At 50.1% G+C, this 11,311-nt stretch overlaps 1 protein-coding gene across 2 annotated transcripts; it reads right to left on the bottom strand.

Annotated features, from left to right (window-relative positions):
* Positions 1-1,535: 1,535 nt before the first annotated feature.
* LOC129343808 (carbohydrate sulfotransferase 6-like) lies at positions 1,536-6,039 on the bottom strand. Of its 2 annotated transcripts, none has more exons than XM_055000169.1 (2): positions 5,867-6,039; positions 1,536-5,050 (listed from the first exon to the last, which is right to left on the bottom strand). In XM_055000169.1, the coding sequence occupies exon 2, from the start codon at positions 5,015-5,017 to the stop codon at positions 3,839-3,841; it is 1,179 nt and encodes a 392-aa protein (XP_054856144.1). In that variant the 5' UTR covers positions 5,018-5,050; positions 5,867-6,039; the 3' UTR covers positions 1,536-3,838. The 2 variants fall into 2 exon arrangements, with proteins under 2 accessions (XP_054856144.1, XP_054856145.1); XM_055000170.1 differs by lacking the exon at positions 5,867-6,039 and adding an exon at positions 5,731-5,776.
* Positions 6,040-11,311: the final 5,272 nt, after the last annotated feature.

Here is an 11,311-nt window from a genome sequence, read left to right as displayed (position 1 = left end):
GCAGGAAGATGCCCAAATGTTGCTTCACAGAATGGCAGGACAGCGCGTTGCTGATGGCCCATCTTCCTGCAGACCTATAAAGAGCCTCCCTCAATATCTAGTACTCTGTGCCAAGCAGGGTCTGACAACACTGCTCCCCACTACCACCCTCCCCCCCCCGTTTCAAAGTAATTGATCTCTGGTATAACTGTGCAAAAATCACCCAGGAACCCCTTCTTTGTCCAGTCAAAGGGCTGCTGGGGTGATCCAATCATTGCGCCCTCAGGGAAGTAAAGAGCCTGCCCAGCAGTTGGGCAATGGAACAGGACATAAGGCTGAAGAAAGGCAAGGCAGGGGGGAACATACAAAACAGACGTCAGACTTGGAACGCAGTCTGTGTGAGGCACCACACAGTTGGACACAACTCAACATCTTCTCTTATTGAACCCCATGATCGGGTAGACGTGGCCTGCACATGGAGGCACCCTTTGGTTACCAGGGGCTAGCATTACCCTAACACAGCTAATAGCTGCTGATATAAATGTAATCCTTTGTTGAGCCATCCATGCCAGTAGCCCTTGTTATTATATTATTATTTGCATATTCTGTGAGAGGATAGAAGCATGTGGGCCTTCCTGCACCTCAGGCGGGCCTTGCCATGCAGTGGGAGCTACCACAGAGAATGCACAGGAGCATGCAGTTGCTGATCCTACCATTTCCAGGGTGGCTAGAGTGATACGAATTTTGTATTAAACCTGGTACTGGATTGGTAACCAATGGAATATCTACAGAACGTACATGCATGTTCTGCTCAATACTAACCAGTCGATAGGCTGTGATCTGTACCAACCAGGAGTTTTCCAGTGGACTTTAAGGGCAGACCCATTTACAGTGCATTGCAGTAGCCTAGCCTAGCCTTTTGGTAACCATTGCAGAGATCCACATGGTCTGAACAGCCAAACCAAGGTAAAGGGTCATCTTCCAAGCTAAGATAAGCTAAAAAAATGTTTTTTTTTACAACTGCCTTAGCTTCTTTCTCCTGCAATAATGCTGGATCTAATATAACCCCTAACTTCTTAACCAAGTTAGCGACTGTCAGTTCCAACCAAGTTAGCAACTGTCAGCTGGACACCATGAAAAGAGGGAAACACTGTGTCCTGCAGGACTTTGGTCTTCCCAATCAACGTTACCTTCTAACATTGTCAGGATTTTACTACGTTTGACAGATAGGCAAAGTAAGATTAACAGACAATCAGTTCTAATCCAGGAACACGCAGGGTGAAGGAGGACAAGCAGGTCCAATGATTCAAGTATAGAGGCACAGCTGAGCTAATTAACATCCATAAAAGGTGTGATCTACTGTTAGCATCTCTCAAGGGTGAGGAATCAATGTCCTTGTTCAGGCTCAGGGAGGGGGACAATAAAGTGACCACTGAACACTACAATTTTGTAACATCTCTCCCCTCCCCCCCTTGCTTGAAGCTTTTAGTATAATTGTATCTGACTAATGAATAAACACTATATGCATCTGAAGAAGTGAGCTCTTACTAACTGAATGTTTTTTAAGTCTTTAAGGTGTCAATGGGTTCCTGCCCTATTCTGCTACAAAGTAATACAGCCATTCCATTGGAAGGGAACACAGACTCCGACAGGGTCACATCAAAGATACCTGGTATTGCAAAATCCCCCTCCCAAGGATTCCCAGCTCTGATTTTTCCATTCCCAAGAATATCAACATCTGGAATTGTGCCAGGGAGGCAGGAATGGCTAGGGAGGAGCAAATACTTCCCAGCTAGTCCACAGCGACTCCCGTTAAATGGCCACTGTTTCATATGAGGAAAAGACCTGGCCCCTGAATTCAGATGCCAGGCCAACCACCCACTGGCGCAGTAGCCCTTTCATTTCAGGGCCCGGCTTTCTCTCTCCCTCCCCACTCCTGCTACCCAGGGGACAGGGAAGCACTTTACAATTTATTGTTGTAATTTCCTTTAACTTCAGAAAGGGCATGATTAGTTTCACTAAACTGAGAGTATCACTCAAATTGTTCATTACAATAAACATTTTTCCCAGCACTACTTTCAAGAACAATATAACATTCAGTATTTAGCAAAAACTATAATCATGTCCTTGCTGGCTTTCCAATCTGGAATTAAAACAATCATTTTTTAAGTGGACTAATTGAAAAGCAGCTATGATCAACAGGCTCTAATGACAGGAAAAGAAAAAATCCCACCAAACACAGCATTTCTTTCACTGTAGCAGGATAGAATTTTTTTGAGGGATGCCTGCATGCTCTTCCGAAAAAGAGTTGACTGCTATAATTTAAAGTATTTTACCATAGTTCCAATATTTATCTTCCACGTGTGACAACTGTTCTTTTTATCATCTCGGAGGAGAGAGCAGTGCCCTACTAGGTAGAATGACTGTGTAGTATGCTCCCACAGCTCGTAGGCAGAACAGAATGTCAGCCTCACCCTCTTCCAAATCAGTTAAACAGACACATTTACCACAAAGCACACACAACCACGTTTAGGAACGAGTGCTTAGTCTTACACTTGGGGCCATTTCTGCACATGCTATTTGCCCCTGTTGCAATGGTGTTGGAAGGGGGGGGGTCAGTTTCCTCTTTCCTCACAGCACTGTAAGTGCCTTGATGCATCCCCCAGGATTTCCCAGCTTTTCTCCAAACTTTCTCATACCTGCTTTGCTGAAAAGTTTGGGGAAATATTGCAGTAAAGCCTAGATGGCTGCCATATGGATGGGAAAATTCAGATTTTCTCTTACATTCGGCAGCCATTTCCCCTAAGACTGTCCTCATGGTAATGATCTCCTTCCCCCTGACACAGGAGCATATTTCTTTAAAAACTGGCAATTAGATGTTGTTGTAACAATACAACATTATATCAATATGAGTAATAGGTCCTGTTAAAAGTACATTTCTGGCCCCTCCTCTTACAGAGATATAAGGGGAAAGGCATATAAAAGCATCACTTTTTTGTAATAGAAGCTGGGAATTCAGGGAACCAGTTAGACATAGTAGCATAACATTATATTGATATTATGATATTTAACTGCCAATTTTTGAAAAAATTGGGGGAGATGTCATGTTGGGGGACTGGGGAAACACTGTAACAGCAGCTGCACCAGCAACAGGGAAACCACATAAACCAGTCCCAATGTGGAAACCAAAATTGACAGAACTTCCATTTCTCCCTCCACATACTCCCTCTCTCTAGTGATTTTAGGGACAAACCTGTGGTTTGTCAGCAGTCTTCAGAGCAGATAGATACAGTAACCTGGCACTGTTTTACAAATTTAACAAATTTGTATCGGTATCCATCCATCCATGCAGGCAAGAAGTCAACATGAGCAAAGGGAGCCAAAGCTGTGAAACTTCGTTCCAGCAGCAGCCTTTTTGTGGGTTCCCTCATACACTTTGTTTGTGAAAATATTAAGAATATTAAGACACTAACATTAATTAAAAATAAATTTGAAGAACAGCTTGCAACAAAGCAGAATGCAAAATACCACAATGATTTCCTCGACTTTCTTTCCAAAAGGGAAGGGAAATCATCTTATGCTAAATCAATAATACGATGAGGTTGCTGTAACATATGCAGTGGTGTTAGGTGAGCAAGCCAGTAGCTATAGCTTTCCATTTCTGACAGCTACACATTTATTACAGAACAACTGATCTAAGCTGATATGTCTACAAATTAGGCATCATCACTTGGTCCCACTTGTTCTAGATTAGGGAAACGGAAAATAGGAGCAACCACACCAAACACTGGATTCTTCCATGAAGATAAAATTTCTCCTCCTTGGCTAGAAGGTGAACAATAGAATAGCGATATTTCCCTTAGTTTTGGCTAAAGGATGCCCAACTGAATTGGCTTCTTCGATGCGGCAACACTAAATCCAATGATAAGTCTTTTTGCTCTCTCTCAGAATCCACAAGCTGATAGCCAAGTATATTTATAGCACCTTTGCAAACTTCTTGCACTCTCTGAACTTTCTGAAAAGGAAGAACGTTTCTCCATGCTTGGGAGACATTCACAGCATCTCGAGAGGTGATCTGGAATGCTTCTTTCTTTTTACTTGGTCCTTGTCCGTGCGTTATATTGTGGATCCAGCTCTCAAGCCTGGGGGTCAACTGCAGATTTGCAAATTTATACATTGCTGTAATTTCTGGTAAGGGATCCCTGACAAGGTCTTCAAATCGAATAATTAAGTAGCGATCTTTTAGAAAGCTTGGAGGTTTCAAAGTAGCGGTTTCATAAATCTGAACATGGCTTCTACAGATTTCCTGCAGAACTTTGTACTGGGTGTCTTCCACTTCTGTGCCATTCATATTCAGAACAATCCCATTGTCACGGGCAAGGGCTTTGACCGATTGTTCGCGTGACTTCACAACTGCCCTGGGGTCACGAACTAAGTGGATAATTTTGAGATTCAAGGAAGGGTCAGTCAGAAGAGGATACAACACTCTCAAATCAAAGAACCGGACCTCCTTTAGGACAACATGGCTGTAGGTGTGGCAGGCCTCTTCCGCTTTGCCAAAAGGGTACTTGCCACAGACGGTCTTGCAGGCACTTTCACTGGTAATGTCCGTGCGCTGAAAGTGATCACACGCAGGTTCTGTGCACAGAGCTCGACTCACGGCCCACTGGAAGAGATCTGACAAGTTTCTCTTCCAAGGCATGTAGGCATCGAAGACTGACATGTCACACTTGAAGACTGACCGGATGAGGTCTCGAACTGCCATCTGCAGCACCTTGGCACTGTTGTGGCGCATGGTCACCCACACATGCCAGGCTGGCTCCATCAAGTAGAAGACGTCTGGGTGCTGGCTGAAGAGCTGCCCCACGAAGGAAGACCCCGACCTCCAAGAGGAGAGGATGAGGATGTGCGCCTGGGCTGGCTTCTCCTCAGAGTGGGGCATGAAGCCACCATGTTGAGCATACAGAAACAGCAGGAACCCTGTCTGAATCACAAGGAAAACGGCAATCGTAGTGCTGGAAATACGGAGTCTGGCCATGCTGGCTGAAGCAGGTCTCCACCGGTGGGTGCCCTGAAAGGGAGCGGAAGAGTTTAGTTCTCAGCATCAGCCGGAAACTTTTGCTGCAAACACCCCAGAGCGGACCCCCGTTTTCACAGCGGCCAGACACTGCTGAAAGGTCCAGTCCGCTAAGCCGGTGGGCACAGGAAGAGTTTGGAACAGTTTGGAACAGACAGACAAGCGGGTGGAAGGGGCCCTACTGGACTCCAGGGCTGCTGCTACAATCTTGGCGGAGGAACTGAGTAAGGGGAGGTTTTCCGATTGTGTCGGAAAACCCATTCAAGGTGGTTGATCTCAGCACCGCAGGCAAGAGGGCCGAGAATGTCATCGAGACCGCCGCCTCTCCGCTTCCACGGAACCCAACGCGGCACAGAGGGCAGTTCCTGGCCGCTTCCCTCCCGGCCAGGCCCGGCCGCCTGCTCTTTCGGGGCGCTCGCTGTCCCTCCAACCCCCAGCTCGGGCCAGAATGCAGAAGGCCCACCAGTCCCCGGCCCCGGCCAGCCGCCCGCTAGGCAAGCCTGGGCACAGCGGCCGCGCTTGGCAAAAGGAAGTCCCGGCAGTGCGCAGGCACGGCCGAGCACCGGGCGGGAAGGCCGGCCGGCCGGCCCCCTCCCCACGCCCCGCTCGCCTCGGCTGCCCAGCCCCAGGCGCCCGGAGCCGGACGGCCGCCTCGCCCGCCCGCGGCCACGCACCCGGCCCTCCGGTCGGCAGGCAGCGCACAAGGCACGGCTGGACGGGCGCGCTTCGGGCGGGAGACTTGGGCCGCCCCGACGGCTGGGAGCTGCCTTTGCCCCGGGAGGCCCGTCTTGGGCGGCCCCGGCCCCTCACCGCTGCAGACGCAGGTAGGGACGCCTGTCGGCGCTCCCCCAGTCCGGCCCGCGGACGCGCCCTCCGCTGCGCCGCCGCTCCCAGACAATGAGCGCCTTTCAGACGTGGCCACCCGAGGCTCGCCGGAGGGAGGCGCCAAGAGGGGCAGGTCCAGGGCGCCCGCAGCCCCGAGCCCTCGGCCGAGCCCTCGCGCCCGCCTTCCTGGCCGCCCGGCGCGCCCCTGGAGCCCGGAGGCACCGAGCGAACGGCCGGGAAGAGGCGGGCCGGGGGCGCGCTTCAGCGCCCGCCCCTTCCTCGTGCCGCGCAAAAGCCGACGGGCCGGTAGCCGCGGCGGGAGAGACCGGGAGGGGCTCTGGCCGTTTCAGGGCGGGCGGCAGCGGCAGCGGCCTCAGCACGGCGGCGGGGGGGTGGGGCTCCGGCGAAACTCAGAGGCGCGCACCGAAGCCCGCCTTCCCGCCGGATCCCCGAGGGCAGGTCCCGGCCCTGCCGCTCGGCAACACTTCGCGCGGCGCGGGAACCCTTGCGCGACCACTGGCTTGGAGGCTCCCCTCCGGCCGCCGGCCCGGGCGCTCGCGCCACCTGCCCCCCGCGCTTCTGGGCGGCGCGCGCATGCCTCCCGGCGCTGTTTGGCCACTAGCGGCGGGGCGCCTGGGCCGGAGCTGCAGGGGCGACCCGCTGATCGCCCCGCGCGGTTCCGCCCGCCTGCCTGCGAGGCGCCAAGGAGCTGGGGCCCGGCCGGCCGCTTCTTGCTCTGCAGGGCCGCCGGCGAAGAGCCAGCCCGGCCCTGCGCTCTGCCCCTACCCCGGCCCAGGCTGCAGAATTTCCCAGAGCGGTAGGGGCAAAAAGGCAGGTCGGGATTGTTATGTAGGGACAGTTTTAGGACGTAAATTTGCAACAAATGTATCCGGAAACTCAACTAGCAATTATTCGAATTAGCCAAAACGGAACGTACTTAGGCCGTCTTGCTGCAATATTTAGATCCACCTCCCAAAAGATGTGCTGATGCGGACAGTCTTTCCGTTGTACAGGATGAAATGGGTACTCTAAAGGCTCGTTTTAAGGGGTGGGGGTGGCAACATTTAAAAGTCCAGGGCCCCTTTCAAGTCAGACAACTATTTCAGAGGTTGTGAATCAGAGCTCACTTCTTTTAGGGAAAGTTACAGAAGGGGGAGCCAGGCAGAGACAGAGAGGGGTTTCATAACTGCCATAAATCTTCCAAGTGTGCATCTCTTGTGTTTAAGCAGCTTCCATCCAGATCCCAGAGTTTCACTTGCAACATCCAGTGCTGTATCAGGAAGCTGTGCACAAGACACAGCCCGCTCAGCTGTGTAAGCACCAGTGACGGCCAGAGTCTTCTGTAAGGATCTTTCCCACCAACCTTGTATGTTGGCATCTGAGGAGAAGCAGCTGTGCTAACTGCTGTTGGTATGATCCATTATTTCACTACAGATTTGCCTTTCAGATTCCTCAGGAGAATCAAACTGGTGATCAAGGTGCTTTGGAGGTTTTTGGTGGGTCCCAAAGTCAAATCAAGAAAGTCCAGAGTAACAGGCGGCCTCTTATTTGAGCCACCCAAAAGGGTGCAAGTTTTCACCAGGACTCTCCATTGGGCTGGATGATACAAAACAATTTCTTAAGAGAGGAAAATTAAGGCATGACGGTAAATCCAGGCAAAGTCTCCATTGTGTGCCCTGCAGTTTCAGCGAGTGAAGGAAGGGAGCAATGGGTCTTAAGAGCTTGGTTTGGAAAAATCTCTTTCCAGTTTTTGTGACATCTGACCTGATGAAGGGCGCCGAGTTCAAAAGCTTGCGCAGTATTGAAATTTCCATTGGCCCTTAGGATAACTATTGCATAGATTTTGTTTCTTGTTCTGGATTTTGTGTAGGCCAAGATGGCTGATAACTTTTGTCTCCAATTACACCCCACTGTTGGGCAGGAGGCAATAAATCAACTAAACTGCAGGGGTATTAACAAAAACAGAACAAAAGAACCTCCACCACAAAAAAAAATGGTGCCATGGGAGTAAAAAAGTTTTATTTCATTATGTGCTCCTATATGTTTTGCTCGCACTTCTTTCAGGGGTCTGTATAGTGCAGAATTTCATCCCTGAAATTCTTGCTGTGGTAACGTCTGGGAACTATTATACGCCGTGAAGAAGTGTGGGCAGAATGCATAGAATCCTAATATGGGGTGGCCGAGACCAGAAACAAATCACAATGCACATAATACCTTTTCAATGGTGGCACCTCACCTTTGGAATCCGCCCCCCCTGGCTGAGGCTCACCTACCACCCATTTTCTTACCCCTTAAGGCCCCAGGCCTCAAAAGGTCCCAGTTGCACAGGCAAGCCCGTCTTCCCCACCAGCCTCAGCTTGAGCCCCAAGACAGAAGGAAGCACCGATCCTGGTATGGAGGAAAGCTGCAGAACTTGCTTGACTGAGCAGTTCAATTTATATGATGTTCCCATGTGTGATGTTCTCTCCACAAAGGGAAATGCCTTCTCTCATTTTTTTGCCTCCTTGTGGCAGAGTTTCTAATAGGGTTTCCCTCTGTGGCATGAACAGACATAAGCAACCCACTCAGAACCATCATAACTGCCACAATCTACTAGTATTCCATGCAGACATTATTTAAAAAGTTGTATTTATTTTTATCCATCTTCACTAACTGCTCAAGGCAGCTAACAAAGATATCTATCAATTATAAAAAGACCCACTTCAAACAATACACAAGCACTTTCAAAACTTCAGTAAAACTCATCCATAAGAAACATGCTCAAGTTTGGAGCCATAAATAAGAGTTACATTTCTGGCAGCCTTTGGCACGAGTCAGCCAGAACTCCTGTAACATCACAGAATCGTGCTCCGAACAGGCTGTTCATACCTTATCATTGAGCCACATTCTGCATTGTCTACAGTGCATCATTTCTTATTAAATGCTGTCTGTGTTCACTGTAAGAATGGCATGGCACTTTGAGATAGGCTTTTGTCTGCTTTCCTTTTTCTATCTTTCTGAGCCGCTGGTCCGCCCACTGGAAGCCTGACCCCACAGTGCCAGCCAATACTCTCCCACTGTAAGCAGAGCTCCATCCCAAGTCAATGGGAAGAGAAGGAAGCAGCTCTGCTTAGGACAGCACTGCAGGAGGACTGAAAGGGGCCAGGCTGAGAGTATGAGAGTGGCCCAAGGCCACCCAGCAAGCTGCCAGGGCAAAGCAAGGGTTCCCACCTGGCTCTCCCACATCCTAGTCTGTCACCTGAACACTACCGCTCCCTGGGTCTTGCCTCGTCCGTTTGGCAGCAGCTCTCCGGGGTTTCTGGCGGAGGTCTTCCCTGCCCGCTGCAGCTGATCCTTTTCCCGGGAGGTGCATGCTGGGCATTGAGCCAGAGGTCTTCTGCATGCCAAGCAGAGCCTCTGCCACTGGCAGGACAAAGGACTGGGGAGCTGGATGGAGGACACACCTTCCCAATCAGCAGGCAATCATATGCAGAGTCCAGCGAAGCCCTTGATTGGCAGCCAGAGAACTTGTACTCAGTTCATAAGCCAAAAATGAAACTAACAAGTCACCAGGTGACATGTGCATGTGCACACACGTGCATGCGCACACACGCAGGAAGAAGAAGAGTTTCAATCTAAGATTCAATTTATAAAAAAATTATATGCCGCCTATGGGAATGCACAGCTCCCAGTACATGGCCACTCTGTTAACGAGGGAACCATTTCTTCATGAGAATTTATTTATTTTATTTACTTTGTATTTTTATTCCTCCCTCTCCACAAAGGGCTCAGGGTGGATTACAACAATCAAAAAAACAATTAGAAATCACTTGGTACAATATAAAACCATTAAAAGTTTAAAAACATTCACTCATACAATATACAATGATATAATAATCAGATGGCAGAAATCAGCGAATCAGTAAATGCTACTTAACAGAGCAAGGTGGTGGACACCCTAGTGGGGGAGGGTTTCAAGTCTTACGTACTTCTCCATTTTGTCTGCCAGCGGAGGCCAAGCCCCTCCTCAGCCGTATGCCTGGCGGAACATCTCTGACTTACAGGCACGGCGAAACGATAACAGATCCTGCCGGGCCCTGGTCTCAGTGGACAGAGAGTTCCTCAAGGCTGGAGCCAGGACTGAAAGAGGCATACATGGGGAGAGGCAGTCCCGCAGATAGGCTGGTCCCAGTCCGCATAGGGTTTTATAGGTTAATACCAAAACCTTGAACCTGATCCGATATTCAACTGGCAACCCAATGCAGCTGGTGCAATATTAGTGTTATATGCGCTCCACTCAGCACTCCCACAGTAACACATCCTGTTGCATTTTGAACCAGTTGTAGTCTCCAGATCAGACTCAAGGGAAGCCCCATGTAGAGCAAGTTACAGTAGTCTAACCTAGAGGTGACCATTGCCTGGATCACTGCAGTTAAGTCGCGGGTCGAAAGGTAAGGGACAAGCTGCCTGGTCCGTCGTAGATGGGAAAAAGAGGATCTGGCAACCGCTGCAACCTGTGCCTCTATTTTTAAGAAGGCATCCAGAATCACCCCCAGGCTCCTAACCGTCGGCACTGGCGCAAGCGGCACCCCATCAAGGGTCAGGAGCCAGTCCGGTACCTAACCCCACGCAGCTCAAATACAGGACTTCCATCTTTGTAGGATTTAATTTCAGTCGACTCTGTTTCAACCAACCAGTCACGGCTTCAAAGGCATGCTCCGGGACATCTGGGGCCGAGCCAGGCCAGCCGTTCATCATTAGGTATCTGCATACTGATGACACCCAAGTCTGAAACTTCACACCAGCTGGGCAAGGGGGTGCATAGAGATGTTAAATAGCAGTGGAGAGTATCGCCCCTTGTGAGACGCCGCACACCATCGGTTGGCAGGATGGCAATCTCTCCCCAAGCGCCACTGTTTGTCCCCGACTGTGGAGAAGAGACAATCCCTCGTATCCCCACATCGGCAAGGCGGTGGGTCAAAAGTTCATAATCGACTGTATTGAATGCTGCCGATAGAAGCTCTTTTACCAGGGATCTGGAATTCTGCGCAGCACCAACCAGACAGGCCCAGCAAAGATCAGCAATGGAGACCAACTTCTCCCAGTCATATTGAACGTAGGGCTGAGGGAGATGCCAAACCACAGCAGAGTTGTTATAAGCAGAAAAGGTAACCTGTCCTCCAGCCCCCCAGTCTGGGGAACGGGCTCTGTTTTCTAGGAGGAGCGAGTCTGTCTTTTCTTTAAGACTTGGTACTGAGTTGCAAGCTAATTGCAGACCTGCCCAGCTCAACAGCAGCAGTGAAGACTATTGGCAACTCTGACTTCTTGGACAGAAGGGAAGCCATGCAATTACAGCTCTCACACACAGAGAGAGAAGGCACGCTCCTCGCAGAGCCACAGTGCCTCCTGCAGTTGAATGCAGAGGAGAGGCCCCTCCCTAACAGGCCACAC

This window comes from Eublepharis macularius, chromosome 16 (assembly GCF_028583425.1).
Source record: "Eublepharis macularius isolate TG4126 chromosome 16, MPM_Emac_v1.0, whole genome shotgun sequence".
Taxonomy (NCBI): Eukaryota; Metazoa; Chordata; class Lepidosauria; order Squamata; family Eublepharidae; genus Eublepharis; species Eublepharis macularius.
The sequence above is the reverse complement of the archived record's forward strand: the minus strand, read 5'-3'. Positions and strand labels throughout refer to the sequence as shown.